The 23,045-nt window shown below is 35.1% G+C and overlaps 2 protein-coding genes across 6 annotated transcripts in view; one reads left to right on the forward strand and one right to left on the reverse strand.

The window, feature by feature from the left end:
- The window catches only part of MCPH1 (microcephalin 1), a 337,814-nt gene that overhangs the window by 136,732 nt on the left and 178,037 nt on the right, over positions 1-23,045 (forward strand). For all 4 annotated transcript variants that reach the window (XM_007476232.3, XM_056813405.1, XM_056813404.1 and 1 more), the window contains one exon: positions 17,764-17,841. In XM_007476232.3, coding sequence (XP_007476294.2) covers positions 17,764-17,841 — 78 coding nt within the window. The remainder of the gene's footprint in view (positions 1-17,763; positions 17,842-23,045) is intronic.
- The window catches only part of ANGPT2 (angiopoietin 2), an 80,972-nt gene continuing 78,356 nt past the window's right edge, over positions 20,430-23,045 (reverse strand). For both annotated transcript variants that reach the window (XM_007476231.2, XM_016428739.2), the window contains one exon: positions 20,430-20,896. In XM_007476231.2, the coding sequence (XP_007476293.1) occupies positions 20,884-20,896 (13 nt within the window). In that variant the 3' untranslated portion in view covers positions 20,430-20,883. The remainder of the gene's footprint in view (positions 20,897-23,045) is intronic.

Consider the following 23,045-nt stretch of genomic DNA (forward strand, 5'->3'; position numbering starts at 1 on the left):
ATTTGTATGCCATGTTTTTATGACCTAGTATATGGTTAATATTTGTGAATGTACCATGTGCTACTGAAAAGAAGGTGTATTCCTTTTTGTCCCTATTTATTTTTCTCCATATGTCTATTAACACTAATTTTTCTAAGATTTCATTTACCTCTTTTACCTCTTTCACCTCTTTCTTATTTATTTTTTTTATTTCATTTATATAAATTTGATAGTGGTAGATTCAGGTCTCCCACTAGTATAGTTTTACTATCTATTTCCTCCTTCAATTCATACATATTGATTAGTGGTATTTCCTCATTGTCTATACTCCCTTTTATCAGGATGTATTTTCCTTCCCAATCCTTTTTAATCAGGTCTATTTTTATTTTGGCTTTGTCAGATATCATGATTGCAACTCCTGCCTTCTTTCTATCAGTTGAGGCCCAATAGATCCTGCTCCAGTCTTTAATTCTGACCTTGTGAGTATCTACCCACCTCAGGTATGTTTCTTGTAGACAACATATGGTAGGTTTCTAGATGCTAATCCACTCTCCTATTCGTCTACATTTTATGGGTGAGTTCATCCCATTCATGTTCAGAGTTATGATTGTCACTTGTAAATTCCCCAGCATTTTGATATCCTCTCCTAGCTCTGTCCTTTCTTCTTTTGTTATATTCTTTTAAACCAGTGGTTTACTTTTCATTAATCCCCCTCATCCCCTCCATTGATATGATTCCCTTTCTGGTCCATCCCTTTTTGTTTCCCTTCTTGTTGTTTTATTTCAAGGTCTGTTAAGTTCCTCCCCCCTTCTTTCCCTCCCTTTTTGTACTCCCTTCCCCCACCCTTAGTTTTCCCTTCTCCCTGACCCTGTAGGATAATATAGAATTCAAGATCTCATTGCATCTAGATGCTCTTCCCTCTCAGAGTTGATTTCACTGAGAGTAAGGTTTAACTATTACATATTATTAGCACTCTCTTCCTCTCCTTCTTATAAGAGTATTCTTCCCCTCCCCTTCCCATGTGTATCTTTGTGTGAAAAAGGTTGTTCTATTTATTTTATTTCTTCAAGTATCTCTTGGTACCCTCTTTGATTCCTCCCCACCCTTTTTCTTTTTTTCTTATCATTTTATAGCCCTTAATGCCCCAATATTTTTCTGAGTGATACTTCTAATTACCATAATAATGAATACACTTTTTGAGAGTTACGAATAGCATTTCCCCGTATATTAATATATATTTGATCTAATTGTAGCCCTTAAATAAGAGTTTGAATAAAAAAACATTTTTCTCCTTTCCCTCTTTTTCTTTTTTACCTTTTCATGTTCCTCTTAATCTTTGTGTTTGGATGTCAAACTTTCCACTTAGTTCTGGTCTTTTCTTGGAAATTTTCTATTTTGTTGAATGCCCATACGTTCTTTCCTCTGGAAGTATATAATCAGTTTTGATGGATAGGTGATTTTTGGTTGAAGACTCGGTTCTCTTGCCTTTCTGAATATCATGTCCCAGGCATTGAGGTCCTTTAGTGTGGAAGCTGCCAGGTCTTGTGTGATCCTGATTGGTTCTCCTTGGTATCTGAATTTTTTTTTTGGCTTCTTGTAGAATTTTCTCCTTAGCTTGAAAGCTCTGGAATTTGGCAATTACATTCCTGGGAATTGTTTTTGGGGGATTTAGTATAGAGGGTGTTCTATGAACTCTTTCAATGTCTATTTTTCCCCCTTATTTGAGAACATCAGGGCAGTTTGCTTGGATGATTTCTCATAGTATGATATCAAGATTTCTGTTTATATTTGGCTTTTCAGATAGACCAAGGATTCAATTGTCGCTCCTTCCTCTATTTTCCTGCTCTGTCACCTTATCAGGGAGATATTTTATGTTTTCTTCTATTTCGTCAGTCTTTTGACTTTGCTTCATTAATTCTTTCTGTTTTGCAATATCATTGGTTTCCAGTTGCTCAATTCTGGTCCTTAAGGCCTGGTTTTCTGCTTTAACCTTTTCATTTTTTGCTATAATTTTTTGGTTTTCTGCTATAATTTTTTCATTTTCTTTTTGAACCATTTTCCACTTTCCTTGCCAGAAGGCTTCTACCTTTCTGATAAACTCCAATTTAAATTCTTCCAGAGGTTGTGGATAGTTTCCATTTTTTTAAGGAATGTTTTATCTTTTTGAATTTCCTCCTGTATTTCTTCTGTAGCCTGGGTTTTTCCTCCATAAAAATTCTCAAGGGTCACTGCCCTTTTTTTGCTTTTCTTGGAGGGAGTTTGGGGCTCCTGTGCTCAATTAGCCATCCCTATGGGGGATTTACTTTCCCTTTTAAGTCAGAGATCTGAGTGAGCTGGGTAGGTTCTCTGTGTATTGAGTTAAGGAGTAAGGATTTTGCCTGAAGCAAGCTCTCGAATCACCACAGCCATTCCCAGTTCTGTGGTACCGTCCGGGGGTGGGGGTGGGGGGCGCCCCACAGTCTGTACTCCCCAGCCTGCAGGGTTTTCCCATGTAACTGCTCTCAGGAGTAGGTCTTTGCTGGTCTTAGTCAGCTCCCAGGGACCTAGAGGTGCCCCTTGCTCACTCTAGAGGTGCCCTTCACTCACTCGCTGATTCTGGTACACACTCGCTCTGAGCACCCAAGGTCTGTGCTCTCTGGCCTGCCTGAGTTTCCATTGTATCTGATCAACAGGGTAGGTCTTTGGTGGTCTTAGTCAGCTCCCAGGAACCTAGAGGTGCCCCTTTGCTTGCTCTAGAGGTGTCCCTCAGTCACTCGCTGATTCTGGCATGCACTGGCTCTGACTCTGGCTCCATAGGTGGGGTGGGGGAGGGTAGATCAGTTCTCATTTGGTTGGGAGATTTTTCACCCTCTTATAGTGTGGAAATGCCTAAATTCCACATACCTACAATGCTGTGACCTACTGTAGGGTTCCTCCATTCTTATGAAAATAGTTTTTATGGTCGTTTGATGTAGTCTATATCAGTGGATGCTGGGGAAAGGAAACATCCCGCATCTAGATTGCCTCCATGCTTACCGGGAAGTCTCTCTCTCTAGAGGTTTTAAATGAGTCTTCTGCAACAGTGACTCCAAGTAAAGATTGCAGTTGCCTCTGCTGTGTCCCAAACTTCTCTCCTGAACATGTTCTGTTTAGTAACATTTTGTGCTTAATTACCCAGTTGCTTTATACAATGGTTGTAACTATTCACATGCCATTCTATAGTGAGTCAATCTGCCTGTTTTCCCACATCCCCTGCAACATTTATAATTTTTTTTCTTTAGGTATCTTTACCAATTTGATGGGTATAAGGTGGAATCTCAGAATTGCCTTAATTTGCATTTGTTTTATTAGTACTGATTTGAAACCTTTTTTTATAATGGTATAAATAATCTGTATTTCTTCCTTCATAAACATATTTTTTCATGTGCCCATGCTGAACTGTATCATCAGTAGTTTGTTGTTCAGTCATGCCCCATCTCTTCAAGGCCCCATTTCAGTTTTCTTGGCAAAGACATTGGAATTGTTTGCCATGTCTTTCTCTAGCTCATTTCACAGAAGAGGAAACTGAGGCAAACATCATTGAGTGATTTTCCCAGAGACTCACAACAAGTAAGTGTCTGAGATTGGATGTGAATTTAGGTCTTCCTGACTACAGGTGAGGCATTTTATTACCTACCCCACCTACCTGCCATTAGTAATCAGAGCAGTCTAATTAAAAGTCTGGGAGTAGTCTGATGATATTAAGAGAAGGTTGGAATGAGTGGGGAGAGGAAAATACTAACGGGAGAGGAGAAAGGAAGATTAGAAAAAAATACCTCATGTAATCAGTATGTGCAAGTAGTATTCATACAAACAAGTAGAGGGCTAGGGCAGGGAAACAAGCCTCACTTTCATGTGAGTTGGTCAAAAGAATTAAGACACACACACACACGCACACGCACACGCACACATACACACCATTGCTTACAGAAAAACATTTTACTCAATCGGAAATATGGTAAAGGGAGAAGGGGAAATTAGAGGAAAGATAGATTAAAGGAACCATGAGCCCTTAGCAAAACAAACTCAAGTATGTAAAAAAAAAAAACTTATAGCTTTTTTTTTGAGGTGATAAAGAATGAAAACATGAGGGAGTTCCCCAAATTGGTGAATAGCTAGACAAGTTGAAGTATTGAAATATAATGGACAACTTATGCTTACTGAAGAAAGAAAAACTGAATCAAGCTGTGGGCCTTCCTGTCACTCAGGTGGAAACGACAGCAGTTGGAATTTTGGAGTGAAGATATTGATAATGATGACAGTTGGTGGGGGGAGGGGCTACTGAGAGTGACAGTTGCTCTCCATTACTCTCTTTCATGACCCTCGGACTGGAAGGAATGCTCTCTCTCTCTGTCTCTGGATAGAAGTACTCCTATTCCTGGATATTTCCTAACTGTGTGCTCTATACATATTCTTGTGATCGTGTCATCTAACAATAGGATTTAAGGGGCTCGATTTGAACTGTAAGGCCAGTCTTTAGGGGCATTAGCCTGAAAAGGCAGGCCCAACCAGCTTTGAAGGTCAGAACCTTTTCTTCCTCTTGCTGTTTACTGCTAAAGACTTTGAACTTAAGAAAGCTAGCATAGATTACCATAGACAGGAATAAAAGAAAATCTCAATCAGCCTGTGAGGCCTGGCCTCAGCTCAAAAGCTGAGAGAGACTCAACTCAATCTGGGGAAAAGTATAAGTAACCCCTCTTCCCTCTACCCTGATACCATCCCAATCCAAACTTGTTATTAAATTCATCTTTATTTAAGTAACTCACAGTCAGATAAGAAGACTGTCATTTCAGGGGGGATATAGAGGGAACAGAACCTAGGGACAGCCATTCAACCATAGATAGTCCTTGTGGGACCCCTACCGGGCTACCTTGGTTCAGGGGGAGGCTTGTCCCTCAGGAGGGTCCCTGCTTACCTTCCCTGGGGTATATTAAACATCAATCAATAGAGAAGACTTCCCCTTGGACTATCATAGTTAACCCATTTCTTGGGAACCCCATTTTTCAAAGACAGCAATTTAGCAGGGGGTATCTCTCTCCTACCTCACCAGCATCCATATTCCCTCTGTCCCTTCAACTCCTCCATTCCTTGTTATAAAATCTTCCTTATCCCCTGTACCTCTTCAATCCTCAATAATTCCTTTAACTATTACCTTACTAAAAGAAATGGGGAACTGGTTATCTTCTCTGCTTTATCTTTCACCACCTGAGAGTGTTGTTGTTTAGCTGCTCCATCACGTCTCTATGCCCCTTCTGGAGCAGAGCATGCCAGTACTGTCCATGTGGATTTCTTGGAAAGATACTGCAGTGGCTTGCCATTTCCTTCTGTAATAGATGATATTTGAGTGTATATTTGATGGATACAGACTTATTGTTGTTAAGATTATAATTTAGGCCAAACTGTGGCAGGTAGAAATTAGTTTTATTCTAGAAGTATTATATTTTTAGAGGTTTATTTAAGATTAAGAATTTAAGAAAATACAAGTAAGAAAGCACGTGCCTAGGTGGGCATGAGAGACACGTCTACTTGGAAGCGGAAACAGGAAAGAGAGCGAGCTGTAGGCGGAGACTCTTTAAATAATAATTTTTTCTCGGCCCAGGTGAGAATTCAGGTGAGGTTACAAAGCATCCTGGGAACCAGAGCAAGGACTTCTGGGGATTGGAGTCCAGGGTTCAAGTCTCCATTTTTACATTTCTCCATGTGATCATTTGGGAAGAAGGACTTACCCAAAGAATCATGAAAACATAATCAGTTTAAAGAGTACAATAATTTGAGGATAAGAAAAAAAAGAACAAAACCAATAATTGTTGGACACGTTGACAAAAAGCCAGTTGGGGGCAGTTCCCTTTGGCCTGAAAGTATAGATACAAATAAATGTTCAGTCAACTACACCCAAAGTTCATTCTTGATCTTCTTGTGCAGCTTGTGGTCTGGAAGATTCTTCATGGTGTCTTCTCCAACAGTTCAGTTTCTGGATTCAGAGAGGTAGCATCTTTCTTGACCTAAAATTCTTCTTAAAAGGAATTTAAACTTTGCAATTTAAATAATAATATTTTTTACATTTTCCAGTGTTGACGGTGATTGAAAAACACAGGGATCACTTAAGGATGCATAGCTGAGTTATGAGGTATATGACTCAATTGGCAGAGAAATTAAAAAGACATCAGAAAAATCCAAATAAAAAAGAAAATTACTGGATGAAAATATAGACTGTCAAAGTCTTATGTGTAAAAATTCTAAGTAAAAAGAAAAATAAATCTATAACAGGTCCTTGAATCAGGGCCCTATTAAAATGATCTAAGCAATGATGCATTTACCCAGTCAGTAGCCAGTACTACAGAAAGGTACCACATTATGAAAGACAGAAAAAGGGACCAGATTATAGTAGCTAAGTAGGGTCCAAGGTTTGGGATACTAGTCTGTAAGTATTTTCAGAGTGAGTGAGTGTGGACACAAGGAAAGCCTATGTCGTAACAAATGTTAAACATAGTAACCTCAAGTCTTCACACTAGGTTCAAGACCTTTGCATTGACTTGGAAGTGAATTAATCCTTCCTGGATTGGCTTATCTTTGGTCCTGTGCAATGGCTCTTTTGTGTATATCTTATCCTGGAATCAGACAGAATTATTAATCAAAGTCCCATAAATTTTTTAAAAATAATTAGTAGCATCATTTTTATAGTCTCAAGCTTTAGGGGCATGCATTAGCAAATGTATTTTAAACATAGTACTGAAAAATCAAAAAAGTTAAAGAAAATCTTAATTCTGGTGACATGTGCTTCAAATATAAAAAGGAGAGAAAAAATAAAAAACTGAAATAGTATATTGCACATGCAAAAAAAGATGTAATAAAAAAGTTTAAAAATTCAAAAATATAACTTATAATCATTGACACATTGTGTCAGCTAAGAAAATGTAGAATACAAGGCTTTCTCACCAAAAATGAGATTTATTTCCTCTTCATATCTAGCCATGATCCACTGTGAGTATGAGCAAATAAATGTTACCAGGTTTTGTTTTTTTTATAAAGAACAGTATTACAAATATGTAGATATCAACATCCCCAAAATTCTCGATTGCCCAGTTAATTACAATAGCAAACAAACACACTATTATATTTCACATAAGTTGCTGTATGACATTTTTAAAAGCCTATGAATTGATTGATATTTTTCACAAGTTTTTACAAACGTAGCAAATCTTTCAACCTTGGTAATAAACATATTTTTAAACAAAGTAAAACTCATTTTGGATTTAGAACATCATCAAGAAATCTAGATATCATTCTGGTAGAAGTAAAGTAGTGAGCTGAAGAGTTATAAATGAGAGGTGCTCCTTTTTTGGAGGCTTCTTAGGGGTACAAATGCCTTGAGATTAACTGCCCAACTTCCATTCACATATTTAGAAATGCGGGAAGGTTGAGGTTATAATTGTATTTCACTTCAGTTACTAGAATGGGCCTCACCTCATTGTAGGGGCAGGCAAAAATGACCAGAGATTGTTAAGGAAATTCTAAAAATCATGTCTAAAAAACCTTTAAGGTCAATTGAGATATTTAGCACATTGAATTTTCCAAAGGTTGTTATACAATTGTAACCAGTTCTGATGAAGTCCATCTATCCTCTATGTGACAATTTACGAAGTCAAAAATAGAAAAGCTATTTTCATATATGGGCTTAATTACAATGATATTTTTTCCATATGGTTATAGGGGGAAAGCGACAGAATTTAACAGTAGTTAAAACCCAGTACATTAAAATGATTCAGTGTAACAGAATAATATTGAATGCAGTAAATATATGAACTTAAAATATGAACTTAAATCACAAAGTTAAATCTTAAACAAAAACAGTAAAATGCAGTAGAATACAGAGATTTTTTTTATAAACCATTGGAGTCTGAAATGCCTTAAAAATATAACCTCCAGGGGGCAGCTGGGTAGCTCAGTGGATTGAGAACCAGGCCTAGAGATGGGAGGTCCTAGGTTCAAATCCGGCCTCAGCCACTTTCTAGCTGTGTGACCCTGGGCAAGTCACTTGACCCCCATTGCCTAGCCCTTACCACTCTTCTGCCTTGGAGCCAATACACAGTATTGACTCCAAGACAGAAGGTAAGGGTTTTATTAAAATATATATATATATAACCTCCAGTCTCTTTAAAGTTCCTTGGGTTTTTATCCATTTAGATGCCTGTTGTCAGAAGGCAGAAGATTGGTAAGGGGTAGGCAATGGGGGTTAAGTGACCCGCCCAGGGCCACATGGCTGGGAAGTGTCTGATGCCAGATTCCAACCCAGGACCTCCCATCTCTAGGCCTGGCTCTCAGTCCACTGAGATACCTAGCTGCCTCCCCAAAGTTGGTTAAAGAGTTATAGGGAGCTGAAGGTGAAGTTAATAAAAGGATCAATGCAATTAAAAGATATCTTTGTAAAATAGCCATGCTTTTAAGTTCCTGGTTGGATAAGTCACTTTCTCTTTCCCTCTTCTTTCTCCCCTCCTACGATCCCTTGCCCCCAGTCCATGTGAAGGCTAAGGGAAAATTACCTCCCCGTCTTTACCAGCTGGTAGAAATGAGTCCTGGGCCTGAGTCATGATTGCTGAGCCGGGAGGTTCATTTGGGTCAGGATTGCAGGCAGCAGGGCATCAGCTGAGTGATATCTGGTGAGTGGCAAAACATCAAACAGGTCTGGAGTGGATAGCTGCAGGCAGGAACACAGGCAGGGAAGGGCCTGAAAGGAAGCTGGTGAGCTATCTAATGGCTGGAATGAGCAGCAGCTTTGCCAGGGTAAAAAACTTTGGCCAGAGAAACGTGGCTTAAAAAAAAAATTCTAGGCAGTAGCTATGAAAAGCTGAACTTAGTAGAGAAAAGAATCAGAATATTGAAGTATTTCGTTGTCCCTTCGTGGTCACCAAACTGTTAAGATTAAAATTTAGGCCAAACCGTGGCAGGTAGAAATTAGTTTTACTCTAGAAGTATTATATTTTTAGAGGTTTATTTAAGATTAAGAATTTAAGAAAATACAAGTAAGAAAGCACGTGCCTAGGTGGGCATGAGAGACACGTCTGCTTGGAAGCGGAAATAGGAAAGAGAGAGAACTGTAGGAGGAGACTCTCGGCCCAGGTGAGAATTCAGGTCCTTGTCACTATAATTTCCCTTTGTATTAACCTTTTATTTCTTTGCCTTTCTTTTTCTTTGGGTGCACTAGCTGTCTGGCCTTTGTTCTTGTACTTAATCTGGCCTAGCCCTTTTGCCTTGATAAATTCCTCAAATATGTTCTTAATAACATTTTCCAAGTTAGCATCTCCCACCATTATCTGTGCTGCCTTTTTGGGGATTACAAATCTATTGATATACTTCAAATAGCTCAGTCATAGAAATGATGTAAACTTGAGTCAAAATCTGCCAGAGTATAGTTTCATTCTGAATTGGCAACTGGAGTACAAACATGGTGGTGTTGCCAAGGTAATCCAGAGAATCAAAAATCATGCTGGTCATTTTGCTATAGAGGATGTTATATTCCCAAAATCCAATAATCACTGCAAGTACAACAGCTCCACAGAGCTCTTATTTGAAATTTTTTTTTCTGCTGTTTCTTAGGGATTGTAAAGTTCTGTCTTTTGAGGTGCCAATCTGTAACAAATGATATTTGATGGATAATAGATAACTAATGGATCAGGTAGTTATCTTCTTTTCCCTACCCTCCTCCCTTTATATCTCCCTTCCTCCCCTCTTCTTCCCTTCAGTTTTCCCTTCCCCCTTCTTCTTCAACCTCCTTCTAAGTCACTCAGGGTGAGCTACAATGTTTCAGAGGAAATACTCCTTTTTCTTCTTTGTCTCAAGTAAGGGTTTATTGGGGAAAACAGGAACGATAGAGGATAAGGTAAGAGGGATAGGGTTTTCCCTATTATCCACAGTGAATCTTAGGTTAGAGGATATTGAGAGAAACAGCAATTCAGTCACTAGCATGAAACAGAGCCAGTCAGAGAGATATAAAGACTATTGCCCTTTTCTTCTGCCTTCAAATCAGCCAGGTCACCTCCACCTTGATTATCCCAAGTCCCAGAGATAAAACCAACTTCTTCCTTCAGGTCAGCCAGAAAGCCCAAAGACCTTCAGCCAAATCCAGTCCAACAGTTGGCTCTTGCCTCCAACTGTTTCCCAGTCACATTCCAAATGGAATCTTCATTTGACTGACAGATAATCAATCTCCAGCTTTTTTTCCTTTGCATGCATGCCTCTTCCACACTTCTCCAGTGTTTTCAGGGAACAGAGATTGTGACTTGCCTGGAATCACACAGCTAGTAAATGTCTGAGCAGAATTTGAACACAGCTACTGAGTTGATCATTAATTGGAATGGTGCTAAAAATGAGCAGAGGTTCAAACAGATGAGAACCATAACGTCTTGGCCACTTTAGGTCCCTTGACCTCACTTGTTCCTGGATGTGATTTCTAAACTAATGCCATTCAGTGGTGTTAACATAGCAGCCAAGTTCTTTTGAGCCACTGTGAGGGTAGCTGGCTCTGAAGCTGAATTCAAGGCTCCATTTGGAAGTTGCATCATAGGTTATTCAGGAAGTATTCTTTGTAGCAGCAGCTTTCTATGCCATGCCTGACTTTTGAAATTTGCTAAAAACCAGGGTAATTTTTTGCCCAGTGGCATTCTTCCCTATCCTCTTTACTGTGTGAAGAAGCTGTTTCTAATCCCCTATGTTCCTCCTCCAACTCCTTCTGGGCCTTCTTTGTCTCATTTAGCATGTGTACCTCCTCTTCTATCTCCCCTGGCTGACCTTGTTCAGTAGTTTATTGTGTCTGACTCTTCTTAACCTTGTAGACCCTAGTACACCAGTTCCTTCTGTCCTCCCTAGGAAAAGTTAAACAAACACCATTGGAATTAATTGTTGAGAGAGAGAGAAGGAGGAGAGGGAAGGGGAGAAATGAAGAAAGATGGAAGGAAGAAAGGAAAAGAGAGAAAGAAAAAAATATCATTAAATATGTTGTTTCAGAGAAACATAGAAGGACTTATGTGAATGGATGCAAAATGAAAGAAACATAACCAGGAGAGAAATTTATTCAGGGACAAAAATATAGTAAAGACAAATAACCTTGAAAGTATTAGAAACTCTAATCAGTGTGATCACCAGCCACAATCCCAAAGGACTGATGATAATCTTCCCAATTCCTGATAGACAAGTAAAGGATTCAGAATAAAAAAAAAAATTATTTGGGACATGACCAATGTGGAAATTTGTTTAGTTTGACTACAAATGTCTATAAAAAGCATTCCCCCCCCCTTCATTCTCAAGGGGGTGGGTGGGTTTGATGTGGGAAGGAGATAAGCTGAATTTTTGCTGGTTGAAAAAAAAATATATATATATACATACACACATACATATAATTTCAAATATAAAATGAATATAGCTTAGTTGTTAAGGTTTATTAATATTTGTACAACAATTTAAGTAGTTTTCCCTGGATAGCTCTTTTAATTTCTTACCTAGCTGAACAATTCTGACTTCATCTTGCTCTCAGGAGTCTCATCATGCTACAAGATCCCATCAATCCTGATATCCACACCTCCTCAGTTCTCTGCTTTTCAGCTTTTTTGTGTGTTGGCTTTCCCCCATCTGATTGTGAGCCCCATGAGGACAAAAAATATTTCTGGACTTTTTTTGAATCCCCACCTTTTAGCACAGTGCCCAGCACATAGTAGATATTTAGTAAATGTTTGTTGGCTAGAGAGATACTTCTTTAAAAGCCTTTATTGGGAGCAATTATTATTCTAAAAGCAGAATTTAGATCTCTTGGGGAACTAGATAAAATAATCCTAACTTAGAATTATAAATGTCACGTAAACTCTTTTTCTTTTTTTGACAAGTCTAATTATTAGATGGCTATACAAGGGAAATATTATTTTTGTGGTGTACCTAGATTACTGCAAAGCATTTGTCAGAGACTTTAGTACTACTCTCCTTGTGGGTAAGCTGGTCTGTTTTTTCTAGGTAATAGTACATCTGTCTGTAACTGTTTGAATGTCCTGGGTCGTCATTAAAGTTTTTAATATCAAGTTGGAAGAAGCTCCTTAGTGAAGTGTCTTAAGGGTCTGTGTGTGGCCCTCTGCTGTTCATGTTTTTTTCTCACTGGCTTAAAGACACAGGTGATAAGGTTATTAAATCTGCAAATGACAAAGCTGAAAGGAATAATTTTCATCTGACATGACAGCAAAATGAACTAGAAAAATATCAGAGTAGAACAGTGAGCCAAAACTAATCAGAAGAAATATAATAGCCATAAATTTAGAGTTCTACTCTTGTGTTCATATAAATCAACTTCGCAAGATAGCACAGGGGAGGTATCACTAGACTACAGTATGGATGAAAAATGATTGAGGTGTTTCTGGTGGAATGCAAATCCCATGAGAGATAATAGTAGAACTTTGTCACCAAAAGTGCTACTATGATCTTAAGCTGTATTAAAGGAAGGTTGAGTGTTCAAAACAAGAGAAATAACAGTCTTTGTGTTCTGCATTGGTCAGACCACATTTAGAATGATAGTGCAATCTCTATTCCTTTGTCTGTAGTCTAACAAAGAAACCAGAAACAACTGGCAGAAGGGAAAATAGAAACCTTGCCCTTCTACCATGTATTTTTTATGGGTTCTTTTGGATTTCAGGTAGTAGACTGCATATAGAGCTACTTGCTAGAGCAGGGAGAGTTTTTCCTTAAGGGGATGTATGTAAAGTGTTCTGTTCAATTAATATGCTTCTTAGAGTGACAACTTCTTTTTTCTAGGCATGTACTTTTAGCTGGCTGCTAAACAGGCCATGATTAGAAAGACCAGTAACATTTAAAAAATTCTTCCTTCTCCCCAATTTCCCCATTACTATCAAGGGCACCCCTATCCTCCCAATTACCTAGGTTCATAAACATACTGTCATCTTTGACTCCTCCATTATATTCATCCCACATATCCAATCCATAGGAAAACTTATTTCTACCTTTACATCATCTCTCCTTTATATTACCTCTGTATTCACAGCCACCACCCTTATATAAGTCCTTATTACCTTTTGCCTGTATTATAGTAATATTCTTCTAATTGGTCTTCTTGCTTCAAGTCTCCCTGCTTCTCTAAGCCATCCTCCAGTCAGCTGTCAAAGCAATTTTTTTTTCTAAAAGCAAAGTTCTAACATCACTCTCCATACTTGGTGATCTCCTGTGGCTCCCTATTACCTTTAAAATCACATATAAATTCCTCTCTTTGTCATATAAAGTTCTTCATATATTGACCCCTTCTTACTTTCTAGTTTTCTTATACATTACTACTTTCCATTCACCCTACAAGCAGCTACGCTGAACTATATTCACATGACATAACCTCTTGACTCTATGTCTTTGCACTGGATGTTCCCCTCTGCCTCTTTATTCCAATGGCTCCAATCAAGACACATTCCAAATCCTACCTTCTAAAAAAATAAATATTTTCTGATTGACATATTAGCTCAGTCAATAAGATCATAATATCACAGAATTTAGAGACAGAAGTTATTTTAAAGATAACTTAAATATAGCCTCTGGTCCTCTGATGAACAAATGGCATGGAGATATTAACTTCCTTGCCCACAATTCTGAGTGGTGAGTAACAGCTAAATTCGAACCTAAATACTTTGACTACAAAACATATTTTTTTGGTAATAGAAAAAGAAGTGATGAAGTTAGAGCTTGGATTTTTAAAGAGTTGCTTTGATGTCTGAGTGGAGGATGGCCTGGAGAGGCAGAGAGTCTTAAGGCAAGGAGACTAATTAGAAGGCTATTACAATAATATAGGAGAGCTTGTACTGAGGTGGTTGCTGTAAATGAAGACATTATACATATATGACAATCAGAATGTCTGACTTTCTGATTACATATAACATCCTAATGAGAATTATTCCTTATTGTTATTGCATTTGATGCATGAAATACGTCTTGCAAAGCATTCATTTTATTGTTTGCCTATTTGCAATACAAAAGTTACAAAATTCTTGGGGCAACTGTAAGCTACTAAATCTTAAGATTTTTGTAGTAACATGTATAATAGGGGTGAACATCCACACTAGGACCTTAAAGCAGTGGAAACATCGATTTATCTAAGATGTCTACATCTTTTGTAAAAAACAACAACAAAAACAACTCCAGCCAATCAAAACATGTTTTACTTGTAAATAAACTAAACTTCTACAATCCTATGAAATTGACCAGATTCTCATGCTGTTTCTATGGTTATAGACTTCACTGTCAAAATGATTAGCTAGTTTTTTGTTTTGTTTTGTTTTATGTAATCTGCATCTCTTTTATACGGAACTAAGCATATTGATCCCAGCTTTCCTTTCCTAAATTTCCTAGTGGAATTCTCTGTCTGACAAAGATTAATGTGAAGTAGAACATATTGACTGAATTATGTATGCATTATTTTACATGTGTAAAATATTATTGACTTTTATCTCATGGTATAGTTCTTCTTTTCCTTACCTGCTTTATGGTTTTAGTATAGAAATTTTGAATCTTCTTATTAAGCAGTAAGTTGAATTATGTGGTTTTCCAAGGGAAAAAATTATAAATAGCACATTCTATAGGAAGCATATTTTCAGAATGATAGGGAATTAAGTTATTTAATACTGAGAACTAAATGCTGGCTGCTTCCCATGGTTGGAATTCTCTCCTCATCTCTGCCTCTTAGTTTCTTGGCTATTAACTAATATTTAGTTATTTGATATTTAGAAATGGATTATTGTGAAAGCATTAATAAAGTGATCAGTTTTTTTGTTGCTCCAGAACCAAGTCTATTAATAGTGCTTTCAAATGAGTAGTTTGAAATATTTATATTTTCATAGTATATTGACTGTCCTTCAGTGGATCACTACCTGTTTCAAAGCATCTAGGCATAAAGTTTATTCTGTATGGTTTTTAATTAGTCCCAAGCTACTTTGCAATTAGATCCTAGTTATTTTGAATGTTACAGACTCTAAGAGTAGGAAGAGACCTCAGAGCCCACCTTGTTCAACCTAGACCTATATAGGAATCCTCTCTACAACATTACCAACAAGTTATCTGACTGTCAGCTTGTATGAGTACATTCCCACTACCTCCCACTACCTTTTTGGACAGTCCTAGTTGTTAGGAAGGTTTTGTGGGTGTATAACTGTATCAATATTTACATATTTGTATATGTAATCCTATTTAATGATATGTAAAATTTCATTTTGTTGATAATATGCTCTTCTTTGCATCTTCCATCTTCCTTTTGCTTCTTACAAACATGCTTATATGTCTAATAATAATAATAGCTAACACTTGAAGTGCCAGGCACTGTGTTAAGCACTTTATCATTATAATTGTATTTGATCCTCACAACAATCCTGGAAGGTAGGCACTGTAATTATCTTGATTTTTAATTGAGAAAACTGGGCAAATGGATCAAGTAACTTGCCCAGTGTCACAAAGCTAACGTCTGAGGCAGGATTTGCACTCAGATTTTCTTGGCTTCAGCCTCCACCCTCTATCTACTGCACTCCTAAAAAAATATACAGAGATATATCTATATACAATTAGAAATATGTAGATATATACACTATATATGTCTCTATACACACTTTTTATATAGATAATATCAAGATCTAGATATGCCCACACATACATGTATCAATGTGTATGTTTAGAAGTATGTTTATGAAATATGAGATGAAGGAATATTTTAAGTTAAAGGAAACCTGAGCATGTTTATAGGAAACCAGTTGCAAGAGAGAATAGAGGATTAAAAAAAGATTCCAAAGGGAAGAAGGGAAATGTATAAGATCAAGTGCTTTTGAATACATTAATCTTTTCTAAGACAATGCTAGGAAATATTTTTAATTAAAATTTTTAAAAATATTTTAGACAAAATAAATGTGAATATTAAACATCACAGAATAGGAACCAAATACGAAGAAGAAAATACTGTAAAATTTCCCTATTCCTTTCTGACTTTCAGTTAAGCTGTTTAAACACTTGTTTAATTCAAACCATTGCACCCTAAAACAAAGTGCTATATTATTTGGGAATCATAGGTGCAGGCCTGGTTATGCCTGTTTGCCATATGGCTTTATACCCACTGAAACTTTCCTGTCCCTCATCACTGACTTTTAAATAACATATATTTGGATTGAATTATACTGTACTAAACTGCTTTGGAAATATTTTGATTTCTATAAAAGTCCAATCTTTTTATTCTCTTGATCTTGTAATTTCGATTCTCTGTTAGAGCCATAAGAATGTTATTCTGCCTTTTCTGAATTCAACATTAACAGCAAGTATAAGAGCTTAAACTATTTTAGAAATACATAAAACACACATCTAGATAGATATGCATGCTGTGTATTCAGATATCTAACAGCCTGATCATCTTGTATCACCATTTATAAAGAAATCTCTATGCACGATGTTTCATTTTAAAAATTGCTCAATCTTATTTGCTATATCACAAATGTCAACAGTATATCAGAATAAATATCTTTCTTGTTTTTTGGTCATATCAGATGAACATATAGGCCATGTATCATGCTTTCTGTTATCCTCTTATATGTTCCCCAGAACTTTTTTTATTTCTCTGTGCAGCATTTTAATCCATTTTTTACTTTGTCCTTCCTTATTTCTCTAGGACAGCTATCTACTCTTTATTTTAAGAAGACTTTTCATGATAGCAGATCATTATAAAGTAGTTCATTTAACTTTCCTCCTCCAAGATAAACAGTCTTCTAATTCCTTGAGGCTTTCTGTGTCTTATCTTTTCCATATATATGAAGAAAATTCAACAAAAATATCTAGTCTACCCCATGTGTAGAAACAATGGAAAACATTTGGTTGCATTGAAAGAGCAAAGAAAACATATTGTAACTCTTCCATAAGTCATACCAATGCAATTTAATTCTGCCAAATTAACTGTGATTAGAGTGATACATTTAGTACATATAAAAGAAAATATTTATTTTCAGGGTGTGTAGACACTGAGTGGAATTCACTGCTGTGAGTCAGATATCTTGGTTGAATTTAAAACAAAAGCATGACTTTGAACATTAACAATGCTACACGCTAAAATAATAATGGTCATGAAAGCTTGCCTATGGGATGTTACATGCCTCTAGGACCAGGGAAGGATATTTCCCTTTGTAAATCATTAAGTGGTCATAAAATGCATTATAGGAATTTTCCATATTGTAAAAATGCTGGCCATTGCTTAAGACAGGGATTTTGATTTCTAAGAGCCACTGTGCTGGTTGATGTTTATTTTATTGATGATTATTGTCTAATAATATATTACATTGATGATTATTTTGATTAACTTGTCTTTAAGTAACAGTAATATAAATCTGAGTTTTCCTTTTAATCAAGCTCTAAATAGCTCTGAAAATTAAGTCTCTTAGAATTTTTCTAAAATGTATCATGTATATTCATGAAAGATAACACTTTTCAGCATTTGAAAATGGCAGGTTATAACAGATTTCTAGTAACCATGGGACCCCTTTCTTAATCAAATTTTTGTTAGAATTTGTAATATTTATGCAATAATATAATTTTGAAAATGATGCTGTGTTCACACAGATGGCTGTATCAGAGAGGTGGAATGTTTGTCTAACTGCTGCTGCTAAGAATATATTGTTAATTTTCTCCTATATATTCAAAGCTGCTTCTTTTTTGTTATCTATTAAAAGTACAGTAAATGCAGAAGAAGTGAACTGCTTACTATTACATTTGTAGGTACTGTGGTCTTTGGAGTTTGGCCATTGGATTTCAGAGGAGCCATATGAACTTTCAAACAACTTCCCTGCAGCTTCTGTAAGTCAGATGCTATTTTATATTTATGATTGTTATTTGCATTTTTCACCAAATTGTGACATATTGAGAGATGAAGAATAATAAAATGCCTTCAGCTAAATTCAGTATGTTTAGCCAGAAAAATGTAATCAGAGCTTAACCCATTTGTTATCTACCTTCTTCCTAGGGACATTTAGAAAATTAAGTAGCATTTGTGAACTGACTCAGGAATAAAAACTTCCTATAAAATATTACAAAATTTATTCTTAATGAAAACAATAACATATTATAAGATTGATAAGGTTTTTTAAATGAAGCAGATTGAATGTTTAAAATAATTGGATCTTCTTGAAATAGCATTAATATCTTATCTCCTGCTATTATTTTTATTTGTCCCAATGGTTGTACAAGCTGTGAATGAAGATAGAATGATGAGGTACAAGAGAATTACAGGATTTTAAAGTTTTTCTTGAAATTGAACATTACTCAGCTCTGAGTTAAAACTCCAAATAAAACTATTGCTGTATCCAATTTTCAAAGAGACTAATTAATTCTTTTAATCATCACCAGAAGACTGTCTTAGAGAAAGGTTACACTGAGGTTGGATTTATTTTTCAGAAGTGTTGACAGGGATATACAACATCTTAATCTCTGAAATTATATCTATTTGTAAGGATGAATCGTCTGTGTTTTTTTCTCTGATTTGAGTCTTTTTCCCTGTTACTCAGTTGAATAAGTATGCTACATGGGATAAGTTAACAAGAGGGTTGAACTCTGCCCTACTGTGGTTATCGTGGTTGTTTGTTGCTTTTGTTTTAAGAATATTATTTTGATTTCCTTCTGACTTTACAAATGTTTTTTTTTAATAGAATAGGAATGTCTCTCAGCAGGAGTGTGTCTGTTGTTTAAAATACTGTTTTAGGAATTGAAGCATAAAGGAAAAATACCACTAAACTCCCCCTTCCCCCCACTTAAATGACAATATCTGTAATAGCCTGAGTAACATTATGGTGTGTTTTGTAAGCTAAAATCCACAATATTGTCGGAATTTTCTTGCAAACTTTCCATTCAAATTAAGTAACAATATTCTTTCCCCTCCCCCCATGTCTTTCCTAACCCACTTTCTGTAACACTGATTGTTGTACTTGGTGCAGAAATATACCTTAGACAACTGTAGTATTTTAAATATTTTTTCTCTTATCAGAAAATTTTTAATCTATAATAATATAATAATATAATATATTACATAATATATGTAATATAATAATAATAATCTAATACCTATCTTGAGCTTTTTATTATTAACTTACTAGTAAATTCATATTGAGGAAAACTTTCTAACTCTTCTCACATTCTTTGGCTGCACAGGCACTATACTTTCTTAATAATAGTAATGCATGAAGGAAAAACACAATCCATGATTTGATTCTGAAATGTTTCTGAAAATCAAGGTTTAGTAACAGCGTAAGGATCAGAGAGGAAACCTTTCCAAAAATATATCTTTTAAATTTAAACCATGTAGAAAATTACTTTTGAATCAACTGGACTATCCATGCGAGGGACACTGTTAGTTTATATCTGAAGTTCTAAGAACAAAATTGCATTTTAAAAATACTGTTGAATACTTGTAATAAATGTGGGAAGTGTTTTAGAACCTAGAAAATATTTTTCAAGGTTAGAGGACAGATGAAAAAATTTTTATTGCCTTTAATTATTTTTTTCTTCAGTAGAATGATAATTTGAGGATAAAATCACCATGAAAGTATAGTTCCCCAAATATTTTTGAATGAATTTAAAACCCCAAGAATGAAAGGTGTTTTAAATGTATGCTATTTTTCATGCATAAATTAAATGCTATTCTCTCTCTGAATAAAATCTTATTATAGGATTTAAAAAAAACCCAGAAACAGCTCCCCCATAAGATAGAAAAACGTCTTATTCATAAAATGATGCATAGTCTTCTTCCTTCTCAAAAGTCAGTTTTTCTTGATTTGAATCATAATCATATATTTTAATTTCACAACCATTCAAAACTGAAAAATCATAAATAATTTTTAAAAATTTAAAGTAAAACAATTATCTTATTTAATGGGTATTTTTTTTAGATTATTTTATAGATGGTAAGGAAAATAGTGTACTCTTCATATAAATTGTAATGAAACACATACCACAATGAATATATTAAAGATTTATATTTTAAATATAAGACCAAGAACTATGAACTCCAAAATGTGTTTAAAATTAAGCAGTCAATGCTATTTTTTTCATGGTAAAATTCAAAGCACTTAAGTGGAGTTTTCTTTCTTTCTTCCCCAAATATTAATTAAGCCATGTAATATTCATTTCTGAAGGAATCCCTGGATACATATTTTAATGGCTTATAGGATTTTACAAAGGGCAACTTTATCTTTTTAATATTGGGAGTGGTGCGAAATTAGGAAAGTATGGATATTTTCATAATTTAAAAACAGAATAAAACAATATAGTATGTAATGAAGTTTCATGAGTAATTGAATTCTCTAACAGAGTATAGTTAGCGATGCTGTTATTTCTGAATATATCACAATTCCAGTTTTTTTATTTGAGAAAATCACACATAACACCAATGATTGTGAGAAGAGTTCTTACGTAATCAGATCATCTCTTGAACATAAATTTATTTTCTACAGTCCTTCTGACAGATCATTATAATTCCATATTACTTCATATTGCAGATCTTGCATTGACTAGTTGAAAAATGAAGGTTAAAATGATGAATATTACAGTGTTGTAGTTCAGAACATGATCCCTTTGGTGCACAAGTCCATGTTTTCTGAGGTGGAAATAAGATAAGATGCAGCGGTGTGTTTAAATGCTTTGCAAATGAGGTCTCTCAAGATAATACAAGATTTCATTTACAGAGAATGTCAAAGTATTTAGAAATCTGCTGGTCGAATCATCATAGTTGTGGCTTTGAGAGAGTACCCTGATCCTTTCCAGTAGTACCACTTGATGCCATTAAACTTGTTTGTGTTCTGCCGCTGTGGGTAGTACATTCCATTTAGGTTGGAAGGACCACAGGCATCAAACCACCAACCTATCAGAGGTGGAAACAGAAAGAATTTAGGATATAGATCATATTCGATGTCTCTTTTATGAGTCAACAAGTTTCCTACAGGTGAAAATGTTAAAGTTTTCAATCCAATGTTTTTCTCATTTTATATACATTTCCCAATTTTGGTACGAGATTTTATATGTCTATTATATAGGCATAATAGAAATATAAAATAAGGTACAATGCATATCTCAGCAAATTTGATTTTTCATTAATTAAATATTACCACAAGCTTTCCTTATTTATTTTTTTCACCTGCAAATTGTTGAGAGTCCAAACCCTGGATGTAAAAAGAAACTTCCTCAACTTAAGACCCTCATTAAGAGAAAGCATTAGCAAAAGCAAGAATGAGGGGAAGGAAAAACTAGAGAAGTAATTTTAAGATAAATTTTAGACTGTCATTTCAGAGATGTGATTTCTTATGCCATTGATGAAAATTGGATCTACTCTATACCTTAGTATACATAGAGTAGTTCCCTGACTTCAATGGGGTTGACAGGTAGATTTCTGGGGTTCTATGAAATATGGAAAAAATACATCTTTATTTTTACTACTCTAACTTAAATTTAATATTTATTTCAGATATTTAAAAACATTATTCTTAGGAGGGATCAGTTCCATAGATTTCACCACACTGCCAAAGGTGCCCATGACAAACAAGATTAAGCATCTCTGCCTTAGTAGATAGTTCTCATGAGTTCTGGGAAAAATAATTCCGCAATAATTTATTACCTGGAAGTCAACATTTTGGTGAGGAACCTTTCTGAACTTAATTATGCTTAACTTTGTCCATTAATACCATTGTTAGTCACAGTCACATAGTTGAAACCTATCCAGCTAGCTAAGTCTTGCCAAAATTTACATTCTACTGATATGCATGTCTATTACTACTACTACTACTACTACTACTACTACTACTTCTACTAGAATCAGGTCTCTAAATTATAATAACAATTCATTTGTGTTGATTTAAATGAATGATTTAGGACAGAAAAGTTAATGTATATGATTCACAATCCTATAAAACACTCAGGCCCTATTCAAACAGATTTATAGATATACATTTTCTGAGGTCAATTGTCTGACAATTATAGAACTTCTACCATGAAATTTAACTTACTGAATATTTTAAGGTAGGGCATGTCTGGTTCAGAGCTGAGATTAGAATTTGATTTCTAACAATAAAAACATCTATATTTTCTCCTTTGGGTTGGTTCAAATCTCTATTCCAGTTCCGATTTTAGAACTTAAATTTATATTTAAGTAAACATAATGATTTCCTCTAGAAGTTCAATAATACTTTTCTTTTGATATTTCAAGATGTGTCGATAGTCTGCAAATTTTGAAAAGGACAACTGAGCTAAGAATATAGGAATGGCAAACAAAAGGGGAAGTGACACATACATATATTTTTTTGTCCTTCCATTTAGTTCTAAGAAGAATCATTGTGATAAATCCAAGTTGGAGTAGGGGAAGTACAATGAAGATAAACTTATTTCTTATTAACATTATAGCTTATTCTCTTATAGTAATTTTGATTGGCATGAATGACCTTGTTTACTAAGTAAAAATCAAGTACTTTTAATTTTTAGAAATGTAATTAATCTGGTATCTTAACATACTCTTAAGGTATCTAGATGCTTAATAGAACAAAGCTGCTCTTATCCTTTCACTATTTAAAAAAACATTATTATTGCTGATTATTTGAATTATTTTTACAAAAAAATTCTAATCATACCTAAGGGGAAATTGAAGCTGTGATATGGCATGTACTAGTAATTTAAAATTGTTTTATTTTCTCATTCTTTGTTTTGTAATTAAATTGGGAGATTATATCTCCTAGAATTTTGGCTTATATTTCTAGGTGTAATTAAGTTAGTATTTTGTACCAAAAGTTGATATAGTTACATATGGATACAACTAAGACCTGCCAGATTTAATGATTTTTCATAAGCATGGTTCAGAATATTAATACAATATCTATATTTTTAATGGTTTGGGCATCTCTGAATTATGACATTTTTAGTCTAGTTCATTTGCCTTACTAACTAGGTGCTAATGTTATCAGTTTCTGAGATTTCCAGTAAAATAGAGTAGGTTTTCTGATACGAAGTTGCTACAATTAAATCCT

Source organism: Monodelphis domestica, chromosome 1, assembly GCF_027887165.1.
Source record: "Monodelphis domestica isolate mMonDom1 chromosome 1, mMonDom1.pri, whole genome shotgun sequence".
Taxonomy (NCBI): Eukaryota; Metazoa; Chordata; class Mammalia; order Didelphimorphia; family Didelphidae; genus Monodelphis; species Monodelphis domestica.